The sequence below is a fragment of the Eptesicus fuscus genome, chromosome 18 (assembly GCF_027574615.1).
Source record: "Eptesicus fuscus isolate TK198812 chromosome 18, DD_ASM_mEF_20220401, whole genome shotgun sequence".
NCBI classification, from domain to species: domain Eukaryota; kingdom Metazoa; phylum Chordata; class Mammalia; order Chiroptera; family Vespertilionidae; genus Eptesicus; species Eptesicus fuscus.
The window spans coordinates 21,500,575-21,528,130 of record NC_072490.1 but is presented as its reverse complement, the minus strand read 5'-3'; the positions used below and the strand labels follow the sequence as shown (position 1 = coordinate 21,528,130).

Genomic DNA, 27,556 nt, shown 5'->3' with positions numbered 1-27,556 from the left:
ACAATGCTTCTCATGATAAACCTGAATTTTTTAATGTCTTTATATAATTGTAATACATATAGATAGATTCAGGTTTTGTTGACCTAAATAATTACAAAGTAATTGTTTGCAAATATTGCAGAAATAAGTAAAAGCTGATTGCATCCTACCCTTCCTAACCTTTTCCTATTTATTTAATAACTAGTGTCCCAGTGCACAAAATTCGTGCACGGAGGGTGGGAGGAGGGTGTCCCTCAGCCCGGCCTGCACCCTCTCCAATCTGGGATCCCTCTTACAATCCAGGACTGTTGGCTTCTAACCACTCACCTGGCCTGCTGGCCTGCTCGCTCCCAACTTCCCCTCCTGCTGGCCTGCTCGCCCCCACCTGCCCTCCCTCCTGGCCTGCTTACCCCATACTGCCCTCTCCCCTGCTGTCCTGATCACCCCAAACTGACCCCCACTGATGGCCTGCTTGCCCCCAACTGGCCCCCCTGCTGGTCTGCTCACCCCTAATTTCCCCCCTTCCCCCACCGGCCTGATCACCCCCAATGGTCCCCCCCCCCAATCGCCTGATCACCCACAACTGCCCTCCCCTCTTGGCCTCTAACCACCTCTACCTTGGCCCCACCACCATGGCTTTGTCTAGAAGAACATCCGGAAGGTCTCCTGGAAGGTCTCCCAGTCAAATTAGCATATTACCCTTTTATTAGTATAGCTAGAGGCCTGGTGCATGGGTGAGGGCCGGCTGGTTTGCCCTGAAGGTTGTCCCGGATCAGGGTGGAGGTTCCCTTGGGGCGTAGGGCAGCCTGGGTGAGGTGTTGATGGCTGTTTGCAGGCTGGCCACACACCCCAGCTGGGACTCTTACTCCATGGGGGCGTGGCCAGCCTGGGTAAGGGGCTGAGGGCCGTTTTCAGGCTGGCCACACCCCCTTCAGGGTAGGCGGGTCCTGCTGGGGTGCCTGGCCAGCCTGGGTGAGGGGCTGAGGGCCGTTTTCAGGCTGGCCAAGCCCCCGAGTGGGGACCCTCATCCCATGGGGGGGTGTGGCCAGCCTGGGTAAGGGGCTAAGGGCCCTTTTCAGGCTGGCCACGCACCCTGGTGACCCAGGCTCCCAGCCACTCCTTGAGCGGAGGCCAGGGTGGGTGGGAAGCTTGGCTTTCTCCGTCGTCAGGGGCAGCCCAAGCCTCCTGCTTGCACCAGCTCCATGGCCACTACCATCTTTGTTGTTAATTTGCATAATCATACCTGATTGGCTGGTGAGCATAGCAGAGGGATGGTCAATTTGCATGTTTCTCTTTTATTAGTGTAGATATATATATCAACACACATATGCATACCCAGATATACCCACACACTTTTGGTACACATAACCTACACTCATGTGGTTGTTCTTAAAGGGGCCTTAAAAAAAAAAGGCTCAAAAAATCCAGTTTGTATGTTATCAAATACAGCTATTTAGGAATGGTCCCTGCTGTAAAATAAAATATAATCTTTTAAAATAAAGCAAATGTCTTTAAGTAGAGATTTCAAAACTTCTGTTCTCTTGTTTGTCACCTTCTCTACCAGAGAAGTTGGTTGTGGCCATTATATGTACATTATCAGCGAAGGGAATTTTTATTTTTCGGTGATGGCTAGATATGGAGAAAGGGAAGTAATGGTTCTTACATCAGTAGGTGTGAAGCTGAGCATACAGAGTTCATTTGGTTCTGGTGACAACCATGTCAGGTATGGTATCATCTATTACTCTAAGAGTTACCTCCCCAGCATAGAGTGGTAGATAGAGCATGTAAATCATAGTCAAAAGTGATTCTATCACATTAAGTTCAAAGGAACCTTATTTTTTTCTTTGTCAAACGAGAAAGATAATTGGTTGCTCTTCACAACAGCTGTGAGGATCAAAGGCAATAATACATGTAAACTGTAAAACATGACAAAAATGTAGAATAGTAACAATTTTCAAAGGAATGGTTCAGAATATATTCAAATTTAAAATGTTGCTTACAGAACCCATTTAGAATTAAATATCAGAGTGCCATTTAGTGGTTGAAGGCAGTATTATACATTTGGTTTCCCTTTGATTTTATTGCAAATAATGAGCATAAGTAAAATTTGCCATTGAGGGGACTCTTTCCCCCTACACACATGAGAGTCTACTTGTTCTTCAATAAATTTCCACCTTTGCTATTAAAAAAAAATTTGCCATTGAGATCAAAGAAAGTTTTATATTTAGAATAGGATAAAATTTTCCCCCTCTAGAAAGTAGATTTAAAGGACTTTATTTTTATTTACTTAATTGTCACCTGTGGACAAACACATTGATTTTAGAGAGGAGGGGATGAGGGGGAAGAGAAACATCTATGTGAGAGAGAAACATCGATCAGTTCCTTCCTGTGGGTGCACCAACAGGGATCAAACTTGAAGCCTATGTATGTTCCTTGACGGAATCGAACCCAAAGCCTTTCATTGTTTCCAACTGAGCCCCACTGGCCAGGGCTGAAAAGCAGATTTAATGTGAAACCAGATTAATCAGGCTGGGATAGTGCAAGTTAAGGCAAAAAGAAAATTATACAATGCCCTTATCTTTGTTTTACTTTTACCTGGTAATTATTGGTTGTAGGTAATTAAGTTGGAGTAGTAATAAGGAAGCCTCTTATTTGTGTTCTATGAACAGGAAGCACAGTCCTATGCAGATGACAACAGTTTATTATTCATGGAGACATCAGCTAAAACATCAATGAATGTAAATGAAATATTCATGGCAATAGGTAAGATTAACTTTTTTTCAAACTACAAATATAGGCAAAATAAATTGTACTGGAATGTTTTTAGTTTGACTTATTTATTTTTTATTTTAAAAATATTCTGATTTTTAAAATATTTTATGCTTTTTATTGGTTTTTAGAGAGAGAGGAAGGGAGTGAAAAAACAAACATCAAAACATCTGTGTGAAAGTATAACATCAGTCAGCTGCCTCCTGCATGCTCCCTGCCAGAGATCAAGTCTGCAACCTGGGCATGTGCCCTGGCCAGGAATCAAACTGGCATCCTTTTGGGTACACAGGATGATCAATGCCCACCCAACTGAGCTAGGGCTAGTTTGACTCTTCTTTTTTTAAAAATTCTTTGATTTTCTTTTTTTTTTAATTCTATAATTATTTTAGATCCTTTTGACCAAACATTCCTTACTCTGTTAGTAATATTGTCAAATTTGAGAGATCGTTACCTATCAGGTTGTAATACTTAAAGCATAGTTTCTTCTGAAGAAAGCCTGAACTTTAAGGTGATAGATTTTCTAAAGATTTCACTGAGGATAAAAGTGTGTGTTTTTCTATTAGGTTATACTTTTTATATAAAAGGTAATAAACTTAGAGCCACATTTTTTTAATGCAAATATTGTAATAAAGTGTCAAAGCATGAGGTACAGAGAGAAAGAGGAAAAACAAAGCACCATCTATGCTTTACGTGACCTCAATGATCATTTAATCCTATGCAGTACTCTTACCTTTCCTTTAAGGTACTTTTAATTGATGATGATTGCTAGTCCACCGTTGTTGGAGTAATGAAGTTGGAATAGTAATAAGGAAGTTTCTTTCTATCTATAACAAAAATAAAAGTATTTCTATTGACTCTAACCTCCTTCCATTAGTTTTAAGGTGCAGATTCTATGGGAAGGGTCTACTTGGGTGGCTCTCAATTTTCTGCCTTCACTCTATTCATGTGCCAACACTCTCCTTGTCCCATAACATCTTTTATTAAATAGCAGTGATCATTAACTGGGTGTCTGCATTCCTATCCCAAATAAATATTCTTTTATATTGAAGTCATACAAATTAACCATTTAAGAGCTTTAAGAAAACTCAATAAAAGTTGCAAGTACTGTCATAATAACTGGAACTAAGTGAAAGAGTTTAATGGTGGCTCATTTAGGAAAAAACTGCTGTGTAAAATATTTTCAAGAAACTCAGGCTCATATTTATTAAGGAAATGCTAGCACAGTTGTGAAGGATTGTGTGGCAATATGCTCTTTTTATAAATGGGAATGATGACACCCTGAACCACATCTCAAAAGTTAAAAGGAAACAGCCGAAACCGGTTTGGCTCAGTGGATAGAGCGTCGACCTGCGGACTTAGGGGTCCCGGGTTCGATTCCGGTCAAGGGGCATGTACTTTGGTTGCGGGCACATCCCCAGTGCGGGGGGGGGGGGGGGGGTGCAGGAGGCAGCTGATTGATGTTTCTCATCAATGTTTCTAACTCTCTCCCTTCCTCTCTGTAAAAAATCAAATATATTTAAAAACAATTAAAAGGAAACAAAATAATAGGTCCTCAAATCAGACTGAACTTTAAAGCTTTCAATGACTTTTCTGAAATTAGAATGTTTATTTGAAAGAAATGGAAAGGCCATTTCTTTTACCAGATTATAACTTTTAAATCACACAGTACATTCATATTTTTACTTTGATGACTTCTCAAAGGGAGTACACTTATTTCGTTGAAGAGTTTTAAATAAATTTATCATCTACTCTTTAATTTTATAAGGTCTTGAGTGGCTTCTTTTCTTGTTCATTTTCATTAACTTGATCTAGGATTTTTCTTTTCTCACAATCCTAATCAATTTAGGGACAGATTGGGTAAGCTGGTTGGCCATATATAAAACAGATAGTAACAGTTTCACTTTGGTGACATTCAGTAAGATATAAGACAGGAGACGGCTTCTTTTGAAATTTCAAAAATTGTTTTGGTTTATCATCACAGTAAAAATTAACTATTCTGGTTTATTTCCTTCAGCCTCCTGATTTCACTCATATCTAATTACAGGAAGCCCTTGGAGAAGTATGCTAAAGAGAGAAATGGTCACTCTGTCAGAAACCTAACTTGACATTAATTATAGTAAAGTTTATAATGGTAGCCTATTCTTTGTCCTATGAAGCTTTATGAATACAGCTGACTTGGAAATTTATCACTTTATTATCATTTACCCTACCATCTATAGAGAAGTGCCCTAAAGTGATGGCTTTTCTTCCAAAACCTTGATGCTCCTTGGCTTTCAGATCAATTGCCCAGCCCAACATCTAGAATTCTAAAGATTTATTAATGCTGATGTGGAGTATTACAACAAATAAAGGATAGAAGATCCAAGACACAATTAGGCGTTCAGATTTTGAAGTACAGCATGTTTAACTTTTGTGCAAACTTAGCCAAAGCTAAGATTAAGTTAGTCTTACCATAGTAGTCCATCCCCAAGGTTGTTAGAGACCAGTGTGTCTAGCTACCCTTACAATCTGTACTCTTAAGAGATGTTTATTATTTAATGAATCCAGCACATCAAGGATCTTCAGAATCCAAGCAGCTGACGTCTAATCAGTAGGAGCAGTGCTACAGAGAACAGCATTGTATCGAGCTTAGCAGAGCTAAAGCCGTAACTACTGGGTCAGGGGCTTTGTTCAAATGAGGCAAGCCATGCTCATCTGTCTCAAAATTGGGAAATGGTTTTCGAAAGAGCCACACTTGCATTAAGTAGAGTTACTCATGAATCAGATTAGTATTCTTACTCAGTTCCAAGAGAGGAAAATGGTAGATATTTAGAGGGTAAAATCCGTGTAAGCTAGGAAGAAAATAGGAGATGTGATCTGTTATAATTTGGTAATAATTAGATTGCACAGCAGATGACAAGTTCTGCTGGGGTGATGGCAATGGTATTTGTTTATATCCCAACTTGTTCCAAAATGTGCTTGTGGCAGTCCAGGGAACATTGATAGAAGCTAAGCTTCTTTATAAACATCACTAGAGGCCCAGTGCACAGATTTGTGCACTGGTGGGGTCCCTCGGTGTGGCCTGCAGGAGGATTGGCTGAAATCGGCATGTAGTAGTGCGCGAATCAGCAGGTGGCTGGGGAGGGGCTGGTGCCACGTGGTTCCTGCTCATCCCGCCCCACTGCGGCTACCACCACCGCAGCTTGGTAGGCTCACTGCCGCTCCGCAACTGCGCTCACTCACCCAACGTAAGCCTGAGCCCAGCATCTGGTGCCCTTTGGTCAGCCCATCGGTCAGCTGAGTGGCACTCCTGCTGTGGGAGCGCACTGACCACTAGGGGGCAGCTCCTGCGTTGTGCATCTAACTCCTGGTGGTCAGTGTGCATCATAGCGACTAGTCGACTTGTCGCTTAGGCTTTTTAGATAGATAGATAGATAGATAGATAGATAGATAGATAGATAGATAGATAGAGATAGGTGGTCAGTGTGCATCATAGCGACTAGTTGACTTGTCGCTTAGGCTTTGATAGATAGATAGATAGATAGATAGATAGATAGATAGATAGATAGACAGACAGACTAGAGGCCCGGTGCATGAAATTCATGCACAGGGTCTGGGAGGGGTGTCCCTCAGCCCAGCCTAGCCTGCACCCTCTCCAATCTGGGATCCCTCTCACAATCCAGGACTGCTGGCTCCCAACAGCTCACCTGCCTGCCTTCCTGATTGCCTCTAACCACTTTTGCCTGCCAGCCTGATTGATGTCTAACTGCTCCCCTGCCAGCCTGTTTGCCCCCAACTTCCCTCCTCTGCCAACCTGCTCACCCCTAACTGCCCCCCCCCCCCCTGCAGGCTTGATTGCCCCAACTGCCCTGCCTGCAGGCCTGGTCCCTCCCAATTGCCCTCCCGTGCTGGCCATCTTGTGGTGGCCATCTTGTGTCCACATGGGTGCAGGATCTTTGACCACATGGGGGCAGCTATATTGTGTGTTGCAGTGATGATCAATCTGTATATTATTACTCTTTTATTAGATAGGCTAGAGGCCTGGTGCATGGGTGGGGGCCAGCTGGTTTGCCCTGGAGGGTGTCCTGGATCAGGGTGGGGGCTCCCTTGGGGCGTGGGGCAGCCTGGGCAAGGGGCCTTTGGTGGTTTGCAGGCCTGCCATGCCCCCCCGGTGACCCAAGCAGAGGCCCTGGTATCCTACATAATAAAAGGGTAATATGTAAATTACCATCACTACACTATGCCCACGATTGGGCCAGCGGGAGGTGCAGGGGGCGGGACTTGGGGTGGCCGGGATGGTGATTGGGCCGGCAGGACGCTGAGCTCGCGTCGCCAGCGGCAGCGCGAGCTCAGCGTCTGCGCCATGGCTGTGCTGCAGCACAGAAGGGACCTCTGGGGCAGTGAGCCGGGCATCTAGAGGCCCCGGCTAACGAGGTGGCGCTAGGGGCCCAGGGACTTCGGAGCTGCCAGCCACACCGGGTCCGACCAAGCGGACAGACAGCCTACACGTGCATGATTTAATCATGCACTGGGCCTCTAGTCTGGGATATATTTATCTTCTACAATTGAAACTTTGTAGCCTGGAGAAAAGCCAAGCCTTCTGCTCGCTCTGTGGCTGCCGCCATTTCTGTTTGAATTTGTTTACCTTCTATAATTGAAACTTTGTAGCCTTAAGCAGAGGCCTGGGCCGGCCAGGGCAGGTTGAAAGCTTGGCTTCTTCGGTCGCCAGGGGCAACCCTAGCCTGCTCTCTCCAGCTCCGTGGCTGCTGCCATTTTTCTTGGGATTTATCTTCGATAATTGAAACTTTGTATTCTTGAGTGGAGGCCTGGTGCCGCCAGGGTATGTGGAAAGCTTGGCTTTCTCTATTGCTGGGGAAACCCAAGCCTCCCTCCTGCTCTCTGTGGCAGCAGCCATCTTGGTTGGGGTTAATTTGCATATTTGCTCCTGATTGGCTGGTGGGTGTGGCTGGTGGGTGTAGCGAAGGTATGGTCAATTTGCATATTGCTCTTTTGTTATGTAGGATTGACTGGCCATTTTAACATAGATTTTCTTTAAATAATAGAGGTGTTAATGATTATGAAATAAAGTACACCTTTTCTAGGGTTGTTAAGTGAATCTACATAAAGAATTTCATATAACTTTAGTGTTAAATTTTAATTGTGTGTCGGTAACTGGTCCCCATTTTATCCTTCCATCAGCTCACTAAACTCTCTCAGGACCAATGTTTTGATATTTAGTGGATACTCAATAAACATTTGAAAGAATGGACATATGGTTATGTGATACTTTGGGGTAACCTAATTAGAAAGGAAGATTATCAGTAAGCAGATGAACATGTTCTAGTATGAATATTCTAATTGTGTTTATTTTAATACTTTATTTCTCAGCTAAAAAGTTGCCAAAGAATGAACCACAGAATCCAGGAGCAAATTCTGCCAGGGGAAGAGGAGTAGACCTTACTGAACCCACACAGCCAACCAGGAGTCAGTGTTGTAGTAACTAAGCCTCCAGTTTGAACTAGCTGGAATAGTCTTCTGCTTCCTAAATGTAATAACCGTGGAATTGGAGCATTTAACCAGCTCAGTATGACTTCCAAAAAGAAGAGACTTATAATAGAGTCAAGTTTCTAATACAGAATTATTTTAAGTGTTTTGAACTTAATTTTTAATGACATGCATGTGACCCTCTGACTAATGTTTCAGCAGTAGAAGGGGGGAATGAGAGCTGTGTATACTTGTTTCCTTGGAAGGTTAGGGGGAATCATTTCTCATCACCAGGATATAGGCAAATGACTATCTGAACCCACAGTTAACCAGTCAGTTCTAAGAAAGAGATTTCGAACTTAATTTGAGCCTTTCAGAAACACTCTTTTTTTTAGAAGGTTCTAAAGATATTTATGCTTAGCTATAGTATTTAGGCAACCAGTAATTTCTCTTAGTATCCATATTTAAAGTGTACATTCCACATTTAAACAAATTAGCCACAAGAAAACAGTCCCACATATTGGGGGGGGTGGGGCCTGGGAGGAATGAACATTAGTGGCATCTAAATTGTAGCCAGTCCTCTTATTTTTTAAAATGGGGTAAAAAAAAAAAAAAAATCAAAAGTAACCCCATCTTGTTTTAGGAATATGAAAACTGATAAAATGCATTGTAATGGGTAGTGTTCCCTTCAAAGGTGAGCTCTTCAACAAAAGTGAAACAAACCAGGTGTCTGTGATTTCTGTTTAATCACTGCAGGCCATTTTATCGGTTTTGTTTAGGGGCATGGAGGGGGCTTTTGTTCCCTTTGGACATAATATAGTCAATGCACTAACAATTATGTACATTCAAACTTGATTATTTTAAATTCGATCTTCAGCTGTACTGTAAATAGGGTACTGCATTGTAGTCTCCATATGTTCATTACTTTTCTGTAATATTTAAGAGTTGCTTAAAAGTATACAAAATGTACAGTTACTAAAACAGCTAATTTTTCCTTCTTGCCCCCTTCCAAAGGAAGGGGCTTCAGAACTGTAATAAACAATGTACCAGTAATTTGTAGCGTAAGTATTGCGATATGTTAGTAATAATCTTGCAGCCTTATTTTCCAAAGTTTGTTTATTTTGATCAATTCAGTATATTGCACTAATTGTTTTAGGTATTTTCATTATATGAAATCTACCATGTGTCAGAGATGATTTAATCTATTTAAGTGTTGAACTGCTAGCAGAACTTGTACATTTACAGTAATTCAGAATTAGTAAGGAAAACAGTTCACCAGTGTTTAGTTTTATATGAGGTGCTCAGGTTGGAATAAAGTGGTATAAAAAGCAAGTACTGGTTTTTCTCTTTTTCTTTTTCCAATGGAGCAGTGAACATATATAAATAGTATTATGTAACTTAAAATCTGCATTTATATTTTCTTTACTACATTCTTAAAAATGATTTGTGTGGTATTGATGTATTATCCTAATATCTGGTTCATTGAAGAGTTGTCTATATTTTTGTATTCTGGATAATCAGAACTTTATCTTTCATTTCAGAAACTGATATTCACTTCCATTGAGAAGTATTACCATAACTGTAATGTTGTCTCTGGAGCCAGCCACTAAAGCAGCACTTACAAGTCCATGGCTGATATACTCAGCTGCAGCTTCATAGAAATTCTTGGGGTATATTTTTTGTTTTTCACTTGAATCTTTTGGCACACGATCTACATGGATTGGCCTGTCAGTTGCTTTCTCACTGCAAGTATCACAATTAGTCATTTCTGGTAGAACTGTTTGTGTATTTTTAGGACCACGAGTGAAATACTTAGAATATTTTACATCAGACAAATTTTCTTTTAAATTTGTCCTTGACACCCATTCTTCAGATTTACGCTGAAACAATGTGTGGGTATTACTTTCTGATTCAGTAGCATTTGTTTCATAGATTGGGAAAAACAGAGGATCTTTGGATAATGATCTTTTTTTTATGTTAAAATAGTGTATTTCTTTATACATTTGAAACATTGTTATTGCCAGTGCAGTGACTTCCTTTTTATCCAGAACTTCCCAGAGTCCATTAGTAGCCAAGATAAGGAATTGACATAAGTCATCTATAGGGACAGACATAGTTTGAGGTACTGGAATAATGAACTTTTTCAGTTTGGGATTTCCATGAAAACCAAGTCCTCTTGTGGTTTTTATTTGTCCTTCTAGGAGTCCATATGGTTCATTTGAACTAATTCTTGCTCCATTCTGAAGTACTCTTCTTTTTTCCTTTTTGTTTCTCACAGTGTGTTCTTTGGTTAGGCAAAAGCCTTTCCCATTTCTGCATAAGACTGCTTGTACATTACCTAAAAGATTATTAGAAAAAGTTGATCCTAGAGATTTAATAACCAATTGTATCAGAGTATGCTGTTAACTTTAATAATTATGTGTTTCAATGCATAAACAAAGTAAGCCATTTTAAATATTTTAAAATGTGTAATATTGGTATCATTGGATGATTTACAGTCAGTAAAACTGAGAGGCCAGTTTACTCCTAGTTTTAAAGCAATTTAGTGTTTAAAATACTGCATTTAGTATTTAAAAAACTAAAATTACAGACTGAAAAATCAAATGTTTTATGAAACCACTTCCAAATGTTACATACTTTGTAGAGCCAAAAGTTGAGCTTTTTTATAACCAATATATATTCCATAGAGCAGACATTTTTAAATGTTTAAATAAATGCCTTTCGTTTAAACACAAAAATTTTGATTTTTTTAAAAAAATGGAATTTGATGATTTTGTAACTGGTAATGTTAAAAACTAAAATACAGGTAGGTGGTTTGGGTGATGAAAAAAATTAGAGTATGACTGTTCATGCCAGTCTTGTTAGGTTCCTGATGTGTGTGGCTTAAAATAAATTAAGTCACAGCCTTGTGAAGAAAAACAGTAATATGTGTTATTAATGCATCAAATGGATAATAGCCAACATGAAATTAAACCCTTTGATTGTAAACTGAAATCCTAGAAGTTGATTATAGTTTGTTCATCGTTCAGATGAACCTGTTATGTGTGCATCATTGAAATCTTAAGAAAATAAACAGTGCTCTAAACAGGTTGAGGGGTGGTTGTATTACCAATACTTTCTTTGATTTATTAAAAAATTAGGGAAATAGATTTTCCCCAAGTTCTTAGGGACATAACTGTATATTCAAGCATAGGCAGTTTTTCTTTATGGAATTCATACAAGTATTTAAATTACTCTGATAAGGGGGTTAATGAAGTTTTTAGAATGAAAATTCCTGGAATAATGAAAATTTACAATAGAATATTCTGGTTTCATACATGATGCTGAAATCAGAATTTTGCTGCAAGGTTCAAGTGTAATTCCACTTTTTTTTTTTTTTTCCTCACCTGAGGATATGTTTTTAACTAATTTTAGAGGAAAGAAGAGAGAGAAACTGATTGGTTGCCTCAGGTACGCACCCTGACCGGGGATCGAACCTGCATCCTGGGTATGTGCCCTGACTGGGAATCAAACCCGTGACCTTTTGGTGTAAGGGACAGCTCTCCAACCAGCTGAGCCTCACTGGCCAGGAAATCCCCCGATTTTTTTTTTTTTTTTTTTAAGTAAATGAATTTTAAGTTTCAAGAGGCTGAGGTCCACAATCGAGAATGATTGAACAGAGAGTATAAATTAGTGAAGAATTAGTATCTGGCATAGACTGAGCTTATTGGCTCATTTACATAATGGGAATTGTTAAAATACCTTGAGTTAATGGGACCAAAAGATGGAGATGTATGTGGAAGATGTTTTAGAAACCTAAGAACTGTATAAATGATAATATGACCTCTTATATTTTGTAGTAGCGTTTATTAATATTTTAAATTGACATGTCTTTGCTGCTGATTATTCTACTTAGATGTGCAGGGTTAGTCATTTTATTTCCTGGACCTTAGGTTGCATATGCTGTCAGCTGCAAATGGGGTTGTTGAAAGCAGTTGACTGTTAAAGCTGAAAGAATAATGAACAAAAAGCCCCAAGCAAGATGGAAAATGAGGAAGATTTTAAAATAGCGCTGTATGTCCATGTATCTGCAAAACTGAAGGAAGAGAGAAGCCAGTCATGACAGTATAAAAGGGGGGACAGATAGGCTTTCAAGAAAAGGCCTGTAACATTGTTTGGAGGATATGAGAATTAGCAGTGAATATAATGAAGACTTACACAAAAATTTTAATGAATATGATTATAGATAAGAATTCAAATTCTTAGATGTAAAGACAATTTTTTAGTAGCTGGAGAGATCATGCCATTCAGAAAATGTTATCAGAACAAAAATGGGACAAGATTACTGGGAGAGCATAATGTTGAGGGGGATTAATCAACCAGGGATTAAGAAGAACTGTTTTGAGATGTTACTTAAGCCTTTTTAAGATACCTTGTATAGTCAAGCAAAGTATTCCATATATAGAGGCCTGTGATGTAACTGCCTCCTGCAATTGCTGGGTTATCTTCAACTTGTGAAAAGGAAAAGTTTTTCTGTAAACTTCAGAGTGACCTTGGAGTTCCAAAAGGAATTGTAGATCTGAATGGTCAAGATCAAGATTTTTTTCAGATAAAGCCAGCAAGGCTACTAACTGTTGAAGATAACAGGGAAGTTTTAAGAAAGAACTAGAGAAAAGAGGAAGAAAACTTACGTAGGGGTAAGAAAAGGAAACACCTAGGATGCCTGAGTGCCCTGGGATAAAAAGATGGCTTGTTTAGAAGGAACAGCATGGGGAAGTGGGAAGACTTGGGAGCCTGACACATTTGAGTTCCACTTTGTGTGACCTTTATTAAATCACTTTATTTACCTAACAGTTTTCCACCTGCAGTGTTTTTTGTCAATGCTATTGTGAGGATTTAAAAGGTGTATCTATATTTTTTATTTTTATTTTTTTCCCCAGGGATGAAAGGAGAGGGAGAAGCATCAATGATGAAAAAGAATCATTGATTGGCTGCCTCCTGCACGCCCCCTACTGGGGAAGGAGCCTGCAACCCAGGCATGTGCCCTTGACAGGAATCAAACCTAGGACCCTTCAGTCCACAGGCTGACGCTCTATCCACTGAGCCAAACCAGCTAGGGTAAGAAGGTATTTTTAATAAATACACACTTGATGAAGGTTTTCCTTTGTGTTCCGTGAAGAGGAAAGCAGACAAAGAGCCTATCCAAAAAAGATTGAGATGAAGCTACATATCAGAACCATTTATTTAAAAATTGCAAGAAAATCTCATGAAATAGAATTACAGACTTAAGGGAGTAGGGAGCAGTAACGGGAAATGAAGAAATAGTTATTGGGGAAAGAAAAAGCAATTGAAAAGTAGCATAAGCTAAGAAAATTGAAACACACATAAAGTTTACCTAAAATGGAAGCATAACAGAAGTGCATGTAAATGATGTTAGGGAAACAACCTATGTCTAGTTTTTCTTAAGGACTCTTAATTTTGGCCAAATAGGCTGAATTTAAATGCATAGACATCATTTATATGATATGGAGCTACTTTTCACTGGGTAGTCAAAAGATTCCTTGCTTCATTATGTAAAATGTATGTGCATGAAACTCATGTTCACCATTGTACAGCTAGAGCCAGACAATATTCTACATATCAGTCAACTACCCGTCAAATATTTGTTCGATGTGTTCTCAGAATCAGGTTTGTATGTATGTGACCACCACCAAGTTGGTCTTAAATCTAAACAGTATCCTTATAAGAGACCAGAAGAGTAAAAAGCCATGAGAAGATGGAAGCCAAGATTGGAGTTTTGCAGCCACGGACCAATTGGTGCCTGTAGCCACTAGAAGCTGAAAGAGGCACGCATTTTCCCATCGAGGCTTCAGAGGCAGTGTGGCCCTGCCAACACCACCTGAATTTTAGGGTTCTGTGAGAGATGGATTTTTGGTTTTAAGCCGCCACGATTGTGATAGGAAACTAGAATACCTGGCATGCAAGCAAATAAGCAGGAAAAAAAACTAGCCACAACAAAATGGAAAAAAAAAACAATTCAAACTAAGAACTGACAACAGATGTTGGGATTAGTAGGCAAGAACATTAAAAGTTATAACTGCATACCATATGTTTAAAAAGTTAAGTACAGACATGGAAGATAATTTTTAAAATGCGAACTTGTAAAGATGAAAAATAAAATGTTAGCCCTGGCCAGTGTGGCTCGGTTGGAGTGTCATCCTGTACCCTGAAAGGTGGCGGGTTCAATTCCTAGTCAGGGCACATACCCAAATTGTGAGTTCAATCTCCAGTTTGAGAGAGGCAGCTAATTGATGTTTCTCTCATTGATGTTTATCTTCCTCTTTAAAATCAATAAAAACATATTGGGTGAAGATTAAATAAAAATACAATGTTAAAAATGAAAACTACACCCTAGTCAGTTTGGCTCAGTGCATAGAGCTTTGGCCTGAGGACCAAAGGGTCCTGGGTTCGATTCTGCTCAAGGGCACATACCTCGGTTGCAAGGCTCCTGGGCCGGGCCCTGGTCAGAGTGTGTGCAGGAGGCAACCAAGGGCACATGCTGGGATTGCAGGCTCGATTCCCCAGTGTGGGGGTGTGCAGAAGGCAGCTGATCAATGATTCTCATATTGATGTTTCTATCCCTCTCTCTGAAATCAATAAAAATATACTTTAAAAATACAATGGATGTGATTAATGGCAAATTAGATGTTGCAGAAGAAAAAAATGGTGATTTTGAAGACTAATAAAGTCTAAAGAGCATTATGGAGGTTTTGGGCAATTCCAATTGGCCTAAAATACATAATTGAAATTCCTTAAGGATAGGAAACTGAGGAGAAAAATTGAGGTACATCACAATCTTGCTTAAAACCTTTAAACCATAAGGCAGGGAAGGGAAGGACATATTAGAGAGGAATAGTGATAATAGAAGATTTCTCATTATAAACAATGCAAGCCATAAAGAACCAGCAATTTCACTCCTGGGAATATAATCAAAGAAACCTGAAACCAAAAAATATATGCACCCTATGTTCACTGCAGTGTTATTTACAATAGCCAAGATTTTGAAACAGACCAAGTGCCCATCAGTAGATAAGAGGATAAAAAAGCTGTGGTACATTTACACAATGGAATACCGGTACTGCTCAGCCATAAAGAAGGAGGAAAGCTTACCTATTATGGATGAGGAGACCTGGAGAGTATTATGCTAAGTGAAATAACCCAGTCAGATAAAGACAAGTACCATGTGATTTCACTTATATGTGGAATATAATGAACATAATAAACCAGCAAAATACTAGTATAGCTGTCAGAGAGGAGGTGGGTTGGGAGTCTGGGTGAAAAAGGTGAAGGAATTAAGCAAAAAGAAGACGGACACAGAAAAAATAAAATACCTTCACAGCAAAAAAAAAAAAACCAGTGGGGGAGGGGAATGTAAGCCAGAAGGCAGTGAAAAGAAAAAAAAATAATACCTGCCAATCTAGAATTCTATGCCAAATATCTTTGAAAATCAAAAATGTAAATAGAGTCTTAGAATTTATCACCAGAAGACATTACAAAACTATTAAAAGTTTTTCAAGCAGGCCCAGCTGGCATGGATCAGTGATTGAATGTCAACCTATGAACCAGGAGGTCACGGTTCGATTCCCAGTCAGAGCACGCACCCAGATTTTGGGCTTGATACCCAGTGTGGGCATGCAGGAGGTGGCCCTTCAATGACTCTTTCATCATTGATGTTTCTGTCTGTCTCTCCCTCTCCTTTCCTCTCTGAAATCAATAAAAATAAAAAAAAATTTAAAGTTTTTCAAGCAGAAGGAATCTATAAAAAGGAATAAAGAGCCCTGGCCGGTTTGGCTTAGTGGATAGAGCGTTGGCCTGTGGACTCAAGGGTCCCAGGTTCGATTCTGATCAAGGGCACATGCCTGGGTTATGGGCTCGATCCCCAGTGCAGGGGCGTGCAGGAGGCAGCCGATCAATGATTCTCATCATTGATGTTTCTATCTCTCCCTCCTCTCTGAAATCAATAAAAATATTTTTTAAAAATAAAAATAAATTAAAAAATAAAAAGGAATAAAGAGCATCAGGAATGATAACTACATGGGTAAACACAGGGTGTCCCCAAAAAATGTATACACACTTTAACAGCTGATTCTATTACATTTTGAAAATGAAATGTATTTTAATCAAAGTGTGTATACATTCTTGGGGACACCTACTATATCTGTATTACTGAAATCTATTTTTTTAAATAATTGAATCCTTGCCCTAACCAGTTTGGCTCAGTGGATAGAGCGTCGGCCTGTGGACTGAAAGGTCCCAGGTTCGATTCCAGTCAAGGGCATGTACCTTGGTTGTGTGCACATCCCTAGTGGGAGGTGTGCAGGAGACAGCTGATCGATGTTTCTAACTATCCCTCTCCCTCTCTGTAAAAAATCAATAAAATACATATTTTTTTAAATAAAATAATTGCTTAAGCCAAAAAGATGTTACATATAAAATATATTGGTAAAATGACAATACTCAAATTGGTCTGCAGAATCAACACAATATCAAAATATCGGCTAGATATTTTTGAGAGATTGATAAGCTGATCTTAAAATACTTCATAATCCTATGAGGAATAAAGTAAATTTAAAAAGCACCAAGAAAAATTATAAAATGAAATATAAATGAGAAGTGATAAGAATAAAAAAAAATCAGGAATGTCAGTTGGGAAGTATCTTTTTCACATGTAAAAAATCAGTTATTTAATGGTTTTATCATTGCCCTCATGTTTCATTATAAAGTGAGGTATTTTTATTTTAATTCCAGAGTTGTGATGACACTGGTATTTTACAAATTTCAAACATGAAAAATGAATTCCCTTGCTACAATTATAGGTCTCGTTTTATAAAATAAAAAATATGTTCTTAATTTATGTGAACATTTATTTTTTATAGCCCATTTAAAGTATCTTCTCCAGCCCTAGCTGGCTTGGCTCAGTGGATAGAGCGTCAGCCTGCAGACTGAAGGGTCCTGGGTTCAATTCCGGCCAAGGGCACATGCCTGGGTTGTGGGCTTGATCCTCAGTGGGAGGTGTGCAGGACGTGAATCTCTCTCATCATTGATGTTTCTATCTCTCTCTCCTCCCTTCCTCTCTGAAATCAATAAAGAAATATATATATTTTTTTAAAAATTATCTTCTGTAGCGTAAGTCATGACCTCCCTTTCACAAGTTGAATGTTTTTCCTATATTTTTGTTTCTGTTAAAATGAAGGATCCCTAAATAAAACAGTGTAACACAATTATATATAAGCTTTAAAATTAGCCATATAGTAAACTAGAAATTTAATGATCTTATCTACTTGACTATCTCTTAATTTCTCCTTTAATTTTACAAGAACCCTGATATCTAATGATATTTTCTAATAAAGGTCCCAAGTCCAGGAATATGGGACAGTTCCCAGATCGGTCTGAAATCTAAAAACTCTCTGCCCAATGAAGGAGGCCTACTCTGAAGCACTTTGGAATCTCGGATAGAGCCTGAGAAATGGCAATGACTTCAAGGAAACTGGCACTGCACTTGGTTCCTGGTGTTGCTTAATCTGGAGTTCTCCTCATTTGGGGCTCAGAACCAGAACTAGATCAGAAACAGGCTGACTTCCAGGACCTTGACATTGTTATGGTCTTTGTGATTATCTGGCCCTTATTCAGAGCCATCTCTGTCACTGAGGCCCACTCAGTCCCTGAGGCCCAGCCTCCTCAGCCTCTGGAAGCAATTCCCTCCAGGAGCAGAATTATTTCCATTCCTGTTACCTCTGAGTCCTTGAATAAATGATCTCACTTTGCCAAGCTTCCATTTTCTCATCTGGACAACTGGGTTAACAAAACTTAGATATAGGGGGTGGGGGAAAGAACAGATATTTAAGGGTACAAACTTTCAATGAGTGGTAAATAAGTCCTAGAGATCTAATGCACAGTATAGGAAATAGAGAAAACAGTATTGCATTATAGTCATCAGACTTGTTGAGAGACTAGACCTTAATTATTCCAACCACTAATAAATAGTTATGCAGTGTGATACAGGTGTTAATTATTGCTACAATGGCAACCATATTACAATATATAAATGTACCACATTAACATGTTATATACCTTAAACTTGCACCAATGTTATACATCATATATATATATATTAATATTTTGTTATTGATTTCACAGAGGAAGGGAGGAGAGAGAGAGAGACAGAAACATCAGTGATGAGAGAGAATCATTGATTGGCTGCCTCCTGCATGCCCCCACTGGGGATCGAGCCTGCAACCCAGGCATGTGCCCTTGACTGGAATCAAACCCAGGACCCTTCAGTCCACAAGCCAATGCTCTATCCACTGAGCCAAACCAGCTAGGGGAAATATATATTTTTAAACTAGAGGCCCAGTGCACGAAATTCATGCACGGGGTCGGGGGGAGTTCCTCAGCCCTGCTTGTGTCCTCTCACAGTCTGGGAGCCATCAGTCAGACATCCTTAGCACTGCCGCCACCGCCACTGCCACTGCGCTTGCCAGCTGTGAGCCCAGCTCAGGGCTTCTGGCTGAGTGGCGCACCCCCTGTGGCAGCTCCAGCATTGAGCTTCTGCACCCTGATAGTCAGTGTGTGTCATAGCGACCAGTTGTTCCACCATTCAGTAATTTGCATATTAGCCTTTTATTATATAGGATGCTGTGCATTTAGATTTTTTTTGGGGGGGGATTAATATATTTTTATTGATTTCAGAAGGGAGGGAGGGAGAGAGAGAGAAATATCAATGATGAGAGAGAATCATTGATTGGTTGTCTCCTGCATGCCCTCTACTGGGGATGGAACCCACAACCTGGGCATATGCCCTTGACCAGAATCAAACCTGGGACCCTTCAGTCCTCAGGCCAGCGCTCTATCCACTGAGCCAAACCACAGGGCCAAAAAATATATTTTTAAATAAAAAACCCAGTAGTTAGATATCAGGGTTTTTGTAAGGCTAAATGAGAAATTATTTAGTATTTAATAAGCAGACACTCTCAATAATAATTATATCCATGAATGGGGTGGTGGAACCCTAAACATCTCATGAAACTATGCATGTAACTCAGGTTCACTTTACTAACATGGATTTACCCCCCTGGGCTTTTCCTTTTGACAAGCTCCTAAACTGGAACTTGAGCACCGAATGTCAAAAGAATGGCTTCCTGAAATAAAAGTAAAAGAATACAGTAAGTATTTGAGAAAACATGCTGTAAAATTGAGGCATGCGCTATTGTTTTCTCTAAGATGAAACTGATGCTACTTGGCCAGTGAGCACAAGAGTGGCCTATTGCAAATGTATTAGTTATCAGAATAACTGAACAATATACCAACTGAACAATTATACTAACAATAGTCAAAATATTTTCCATTCTTATGAAAAAAAAGTGTGAGAAACGTTTTTTGTTTCACTCAGATCTTAACAAATGCAATGTATTTGCTTTGCCTTTATTAACTGCTGTATTGCTACCCACTTAGAAAGTTTAATGTTTTGGTGACATTATTTCATATATGTGCCTCCTTGGAAAAGATTTACAATTGCACGGCTGGTGTGGCTCAGTGGTTGAGAGTAACCTATAAACCAGAAGATCATTATTCGATTCCCAGTCAGGGCACATGCTGGGTTGCAGGCTTGATCCCCAGTGTGAGGCATGCAGGAGGCAGCCAATCAATGATTCCCTCTCATCACTGATATGTCTATCTCTATCTCCCTCTCCCTTCCTCAGAGAAATCAATAAAAATATATTTAAAAAATGAAAAGAATTACAATGATTTGTGTCCCTGTGATCTGCATTTAAGCTGCTTATTGGTCATTTCTTAAGTTGGTCAATGCAATATTTGGCATTAATAAGTCACTAAATAATTCTGGAAGCCTAAGAGGTCTTGCTGCTAGGAATTTAAAAAAAAAATTGTTAAGGTATAACCTGGCACATCAGTGTACCTACCAGTGTGTGCAATATGTAGTTCTCCAGAAATTACTTGTGGCATCCTCTGGGAAGGGAACCTCTCTGGCCAACCATCATGGTCAGTGAGTCTCTGATTCTTGGCTTGGGAACTCGTGATTTTGCCTTCCAATATACAGGCAACTGCAGAACAGCCACTCCATCGAACCCTGGATACTTCTTCCCTCCCAAGACGTAAAAGCCTATCCATTCTCCAAAATGCTTTGGCAAAGGCTCTGTGTATGCTCTCATGCTCACACGGTGGTTCTTTTGTTTCTTTGTCTACAGAGAAGAGGTTTTCTAGAGCGATGTACTCTTCCCTAAACACTGTCTGGAAAGAATTGATTAATTTTTGCTCTTTAAGGGTCATTTGGTAGGAAGGATCAAATCTGGAAAGCTGATGGAGAAGTAAAACTGGGAGTTCCTTGGATGTGAAGTCTGCTGCTGATGGACCATGATGCCCATCAAACAAACCGAAGAAACACACATCCAGTTTACTGCCAAAATTATTCATTACAGTGAATTTATCATTCATTTCCACTTTCCACGTAGAATTCTTGTCATTGCAAATGGCTGCTCCTTTAATTAATAGATGGCAGATTTTTTGTGAATAGATGAAACTGTTGTGAATGTTATCCATAATCTTATAGTACGCTGGCATTTGTTTCTTCCAAAGTACTTCTAAAGCATTATTCATGCTCTCTAGGCCTTTTTCAGTAAATGTAGAAGATGACAGTAGTTTAGTAATGGTAAACTTTCTCTTACTAGCAATTGTTGAGCGTGCTGGTTTAATTCCACTCTTCCATTCAAGACCCAGTGTGGCCAGAGCTACATGTTGCTTTTTGTGGAGGAAAAATCCAGGTAGGTCAATTTCCTTCTTGCATAAGGAACAGGGAAATGTGATGAGTTGATCACGGAGCTGCTGCTGGTGCTGGTTTTCAGCATAACTTAATGGTCTTTCCTCCTTCCTTCTAAGATGCTTTCTTCTCCAAAAAACTAGGAAGTCCTCTTCAAAATCAAATTTTTTCATATTCCATTTCCTCGCTTTCCAAAATACTCTGCAAGCAGGATGGAAGATATTTATGTGCCAGGAATGATGCAGACCCTTATCTTTGCAATTTACTTTGGTTCCTCATTATTTTATCTAGACCTAGAATTGAATATTGATGCTTCATTCTGTGATTCCGCGCCCCCCCCCCCCAAAAAAAAAAAAAACCACATAGGAAATACTGAATAAATTGGTGATTGACCTGTGTGTGACTGAATAAAATTAGGTAAAATCTCCACAAAGTCAGCTTGACATCAAGAACAAATACTCAGAGAAATCAGCACAATAGTTAAACCCATGCATCTGGAGATAGGTGCTTAAGACCTAGGAATTTGATTTCAGAATATAAGCATAATTACTTTTGTAGTCCATTTTGTCTTGCTTAAAACACTTTTGTCCTAATTAAAGGGTTTGCAAGAAAATGAATGGGAGATGCCAAAACCAGACTGATAGTAAGAACAGAATTTTTTAGGACCAATAGGAAAGAGGTTTGGGCTGAGGAAAGGAAAGAAAGGTGTGGAGCTGGATGATGAATTTCTGGAGAGCTAACACCTTCCTATCAGCAGCATCTAGAACTTATTCAGCACCTGGGGACATTTTTATATATTTTATGCACAATTCCTAGGGCATGGAATCTTTACAAGGACCTATGGAAATGTTAGAGACCTGAAAAAAGTGCTTTGGTTATAAAATATTTTAAAATCTGAAATATCAAAGATAGTAGCTTTAAAAGCTTATGAAATGTGACACTTTGAAAATTAGAGAACTTCAACTCAATTCATACATAAATTATATTTGATATGGGGAGATCCAAGATGGCAGTATAGATAAACATCTGGGCTGCTGCGGTCCACAACAATTTCCAAAACTACAACTGAAGGACAGAGCGTCTATCACCCAGAACCATGGGAAAGCTGCCTGAGCGGAACCTCTACAGCTGGATCGAGGGAGACGGGAGCAATCAGGGCACAAACGCTGAAAAACTGAGGTACAGGGGAGCGCACATGCGATACGAGCTGGCGGCGGAGCCCAGCTGGAGGTGGGCATTGCTTTCTTCAATCCGAAGAGAGACAAGCCCCCAATCTCTCTGAAATCCAGTTTCTGGGGAGAGACTGGGCTGTCTGCCAACGGGTCGAAGAGTGAGGGTGGCTTACTGGCGGAGCTGCGTGGAGGTAGAATTGTTGGCTGTGCCGGGGCGGGGACGCAGTTGCGGGGATGCGGTTGGAGGCAGCTCACTGCCAGCCATTGCTGTTTGCCACGCCCTAGCCTAGTGACGCCCTGAGACTCCACCCCGCACAATCTACAAACACACCCAAGCTCCTAGCAGCGGCTTTTGCATATGAATGGCCTCTATTGCAGTTTAAACTAGTAAACTTGCAACCCGGTACAGACAGCTCCAAAGCCTCCAAGCTCCAAGCAGGGAGGAGAGGACGGCAGTTCTCACTGTAGCTCCTGCAGGGTGGCCTCAGACAGCCGCTGAACTGCACTTCATTGGAGATCCAGAAGCCAGTATACCTAGAGGTCAGTGTGAGACACCAGATTTCAACTCCTCACATCCATAAGTGACACATTCGGGAGGCGGAGTCAGTGAGCACCAAAGCCCCACTGAAACAAGCCCTGTACCACAAGCGTGTCTCCAGTGCAGCAGTGCTTCCATTATAGACACAGCGGGTCCTCACAGCCAACTGGCCTGGAGGTCAATTCCTCCCAGTATACCAACAGCAATCAAGGCTTAACTACACCAAGACTTTGCACTTAGCCCACAAAGGGGTGTACCAAGAGCGACCACCTAGGGTGATTGGGGAAGCTGAGCTACCGGCCCCTATAGGTCACTGACCACACAAAGCCACTCCATCAACACAGGGAGGCAGCCAAAATGCGGAGACACCGAAGCATATCACGAATAGGAGAGATGGAGGAAAGTAAACTACTGGACGACACAGTGTTCAGAACCACATTTATAAGGTTACTCAAGAATCTTCTAAAAACCGCTGAGAAACTTGAAGAGACCTTCAAGGACCTTAATGATAATACCAAAAAATGGAAAAGGACCAGTCAGAAATTAAGCATACACTGTCTGAAATAAAGAATATACAGAAACTCAACTGTAGATCACCATACCCAAAGAGTCAAACCAAAGATCTGGAATATGAGGAAGCAAAAAACACCCAACCAGAGAGGCGGAAAGAAAGAAGAATCCAAAAGTGTGAGGATAGCGTAAGAAGCCTCTGGGACGGCTTTAAGCATACCAACATCCGAATTTTTGGGGTGCCAGAAGGAGAGAGAGAGCAAGATACTGAAAACCTATTTGAAGAAATAATGACAGAAAACTTCCCCCACCTGGTGAAAGAAATAGACTTACAAGTTCAGGAAGCGCACAGAACCCAAAACAAGAGGAATCCAAAGAGGACCACACCAAGACACATCATAATTAAAATGCTAAGGGCAAAAGACAAAGAGAGAATCTTGAAAGCAGCAAGAGAAAAACAGTTAGTTACCTACAAGGGAGTACCCATACGACTGTCAGCTGATTTCTCAACAGAAACTATGCAGGCCAGATGGGAGTGGCAAGAAATATTCAAAGTGATGAACAGCAAGAACCTAGAACCAAGATTACTCTACCCAGCAAAGCTATCATTCAGAATTGAAGGTCAGACGAAGAGCTTCACAGACAAGAAAAAGCTAAAGGAGTTCATCACCACCAAACCAGGATTACATGAAATGCTGAAGGGTATTCTTTAAGAAGAGGAAGAAGAAAAAAAAGGTAAAGGTAAAAATTATGAACAACAAAAAGACATCAAATACATACCTACCTACAAGTGAATCTAAAAATCAAGTGAATAAAAAATCTGAAGAACAGAATGGACTGGTGAATATAATAGAATCATGGACACAGAAAGGGGAGGGGGACGGACAATTCTCAGGGGGAAGGGGGTCTGAGGGGTGCAGGAAGAGATTGGACAAAAATCTTACACCTATGGATGAAGACAGTGGTGGGGGGTAAGGGCATGGGGTGGGGTGGGGAATCAGGTGGAGGGGAGTTATGGGGGGGGGGGGAAGAACACCTGTAATAATCTTAACAATAAAGATTTAAAATAAAATAAAATAATTAAAAATAATAATAAAAAAACTCAGTCCTATCCTGTTAATAAGTCTGGGCTCATATCTGATTCAAAATGTTCCCTTCTCCCTCAGTGTGAGTCTAACCTGTGGCTGGAGGGACTTGGGTTGGGAAAGAAGAGAGTTTTTTTATTATTATTTAAAAAAATTATATTTGATATGAGTACATTTAATGTATTAGACATGATGAAGGGTAGGGCCTACAAAAATAATGCCTGGAGTCCATAGGGACTTAAAGCATCCTAGGCATCATAATAGGTATTTAAGAATGTTGATGGTTGAGATAAGAAATGAGCCCATTTAGCTCTGGCTGGTGTGGCTCAGTTGGTTGAGCATCCTCCCATGCAGTGAAAGGTCGCTGGTTTGATTCCCAGTCAGAGCACGTGTCTGGGTTGCAGGTTCAATTCCCAGTAGGGAACATGTAGGAGATAGCCGATCCATGTTTCTCACATTGATATCTCTCTCTCTCTCTCTCTCTCTCTCTCTCTCTCTCTCTCAAATCAATAAAAATGTATTTGAAAAAATGATATGCTAATAAAAGAAATGATCTCTTTTAATGATGACAAAATAATTTTTATGTAATAATAGAAGTGCCCTAGCCAATTTGGCTCAGTGAATAGAGCATTGGCCTGCGGATTGAAGGGTCCTGGGTTCAATTCCAGTCAAGGGCACTTGCCCAGGTTTCGGGCTCAATCCCCAGTACGAGGCAGCTGATCACTGATTCTCTCTCATCATTGATGTTTCTTTCCTTCTCCTTTCCTCTCTGAAATCAATAGAAATATATTTTAAAAATTTAATAAAAGCAATGCATAATCACCTTTTTAAAAAATATATTTTATTGATATTTTACAAAGAGGAAGAGAGAGAGATAGAGAGAAACATCTATGAAAGAGAAACATAGATCAGCTGCCTCCTGCACACTCCCTACTGGGAGTGTGCCCGCAACCAAGGTATATACCCTTGACCGGAATTGAACCTGGGACCCTTCAATCCACAGGCCAACACTCTATCCACTGAGCCAAACCGGTTAGGGCCATAATCACTTTTTAAATTCAATGCAGAAGGATACAAAGTAGAAATATGAGCATATTGGTGAGCCTACATGGCTCTGCCTAATCAACAAAAAATTTTTATGGAAAAATTTTAAATTACATAAAAATTGAGAGAAGAGCCCTAGCTGGTTTTGCTCAGTGGATAGAGCGCTGACCTGTGGACTGAGGCAGGTCCTGGGTTCAATTCTGGTCAAGGGCACATGCCCAGGTTGCGGGTTAGATTCCCCAATGTGGGGAGTGCAGGAAGCAGCTGATCAATGATTCTCATCATTGTTGTTTCTGTCTCTCTCTCCCTCTCCTTTCCTCTCTGGAAAAAAAAAAAATTGAGAGAATAAAATGACCTCCCATATACCCATCAAAAGTTTTAACCATGCCAAAACCGGTTTGGCTCAATGGATAGAGCGTCAGCCTTCGGACTCAAGGGTCCCAGGTTCGATTCCGGTCAAGGGCATGTACCTTGGTTGCAGGCACATCCCCAGTAGGGGGTGTACAAGAGGCAGCTGATTGATGTTTCTCTCTCTCATCGATGTTTCTAACTCTCTATCCCTCTCTCTTCCTCTCTGTAAAAAATCAATAAAAAATATATTAAAAAAAAAGTTTTAACCATTATCAATGTTTTTTTCACTTACTTTATTTGTGTCCTCCTTCACTTTATTTTATTTTATCCCCAAATTATATCACTCATAAATGCTTCAATCTCATCAACAAATTTGATCAGCATCCATTCACTTCTGCAATCACTACCAGCTACTGTGCATGGTGCAGAAGATGCACAGACAGGTAAAGCTTGTGTCCTGCCTTTGAAGCTACAGGGGAGGGATTTGAAGTGCTGTCCAGATGATCATACAAAGGATTAAACAGGTCAGGTGGAGCTTAGGACTGTCCCATGACAGTGCCTACCGGTGACCTAACCCTTGATCTAGCTAGGAATGGCATTATGGGACATGAGAAGCTGACCTAGAAAAACTCACAATTGAGAGAAATCAGGAAGATGTCCAAAATAAATCCAAGGAAAATACCAGTTAGTAGCAGCAGGAGGAGGAAGACCTAGCAAAGGAAATGGAAAGATAAATAGAGAAGCAGAGGAAGAGAATGGATGCTGGCAAGCTTTTAAGCTCTTCTGACCAAAATGTATATTCAATATCTTAATTGCTATTATTTGGTGGTATGCAGGTAAATGATACCATTTTTTTTCTGAGCCTTGATGAACTACTGGAGTAATATATAAGGCATCCTAATATTATTTTTTAAAAATATTTTTATTGATTTTAGAGAGGAAGGATGAGGGAGAGAGGGATAGAAACATTAATGATGAGAGAGAATCATTGATCGACTGCTTCCTGCATGCCCCCACTAGGGATTGAACCTGCAACCCGGGCATGTGCCCTGACCAGGAATTAAACCGTGACCACCTGCTTCATAGGTTGACACTCAACCACTGAGCCATGCCAGCCAGGCCCTAATATTATTTTTTTACCTCAACTCAATCTTTTATGTCAGAACTTTATTTTTCAGTATATAAAGGTCAGCCATTATACAGTTCTCTCTCACATGGAGTCATTCTTAGAATATAATGTGTCATTTATATGTTCATTCATTCAACAATTGAGTGTCTGCAATATTCCAGGTACTATTTTCTTTCCTGAGGGTACAGCAGTGAACAAAATAGGCATGGAGTGAGAAGATGCTCATATTCTGATATGAGAGACAGAAAATAAATAAAGGGCACATGTAAACATCTATCAGATAGAGGTAAGTACTATTATGAAAAATACAGGTTGAGTATAGAGAGAAATGGAAGCCCTGTTTTGCATAAGGTAATCAAAGGAAGATATCCCTCTTTCATGTGCACATCTAACAGGAAGCCTAGGTTTATTTGATTACTAAGAAAGTGAAGGTAAAAGAATATTGCAAATATAATTGTTCATTGGTTACATTTGTTATTCAGTAAAAGTGAAGAAAGTTTACCTGAAAGCACTCATTTTAACTTCCTTCGTCATTGTTACGTTTCTGGGGCCTGTCTTCGTCACCTTCCCTAGTTTCTATTCCTCCAACTTGGGTGGTGATGCAATGGTAATAACGCAAAGGTGATTGATGGTAGTGGTATGGGTCGACTGAATTGATGTGTGGAATGTTTACTACATCACCTGGAACCTCAGTCAGAGCTCACT

At 40.1% G+C, this 27,556-nt stretch overlaps 2 protein-coding genes across 3 annotated transcripts in view; one reads left to right on the top strand and one right to left on the bottom strand.

Annotated features, from left to right (window-relative positions):
- RAB5A (RAB5A, member RAS oncogene family) overlaps window positions 1-9,543 on the top strand; it is a 37,407-nt gene extending 27,864 nt beyond the window's left edge. For both annotated transcript variants that reach the window (XM_054708115.1, XM_008153473.3), the window contains exons 5-6: window positions 2,649-2,742; window positions 8,116-9,543. In XM_054708115.1, the coding sequence (XP_054564090.1) occupies window positions 2,649-2,742; window positions 8,116-8,231 (210 nt within the window). In that variant the 3' untranslated portion in view covers window positions 8,232-9,543. The remainder of the gene's footprint in view (window positions 1-2,648; window positions 2,743-8,115) is intronic.
- A 200-nt stretch (window positions 9,544-9,743) lies between these two features.
- On the bottom strand, window positions 9,744-27,494 carry PP2D1 (protein phosphatase 2C like domain containing 1). The gene is made up of 3 exons (XM_008156778.3): window positions 27,354-27,494; window positions 20,169-21,223; window positions 9,744-10,549 (listed from the first exon to the last, which is right to left on the bottom strand). The coding sequence occupies exons 1-3, from the start codon at window positions 27,383-27,385 to the stop codon at window positions 9,744-9,746; spliced, it is 1,893 nt and encodes a 630-aa protein (XP_008155000.2). The 5' UTR covers window positions 27,386-27,494.
- Between the last annotated feature and the right edge of the window lie 62 nt (window positions 27,495-27,556).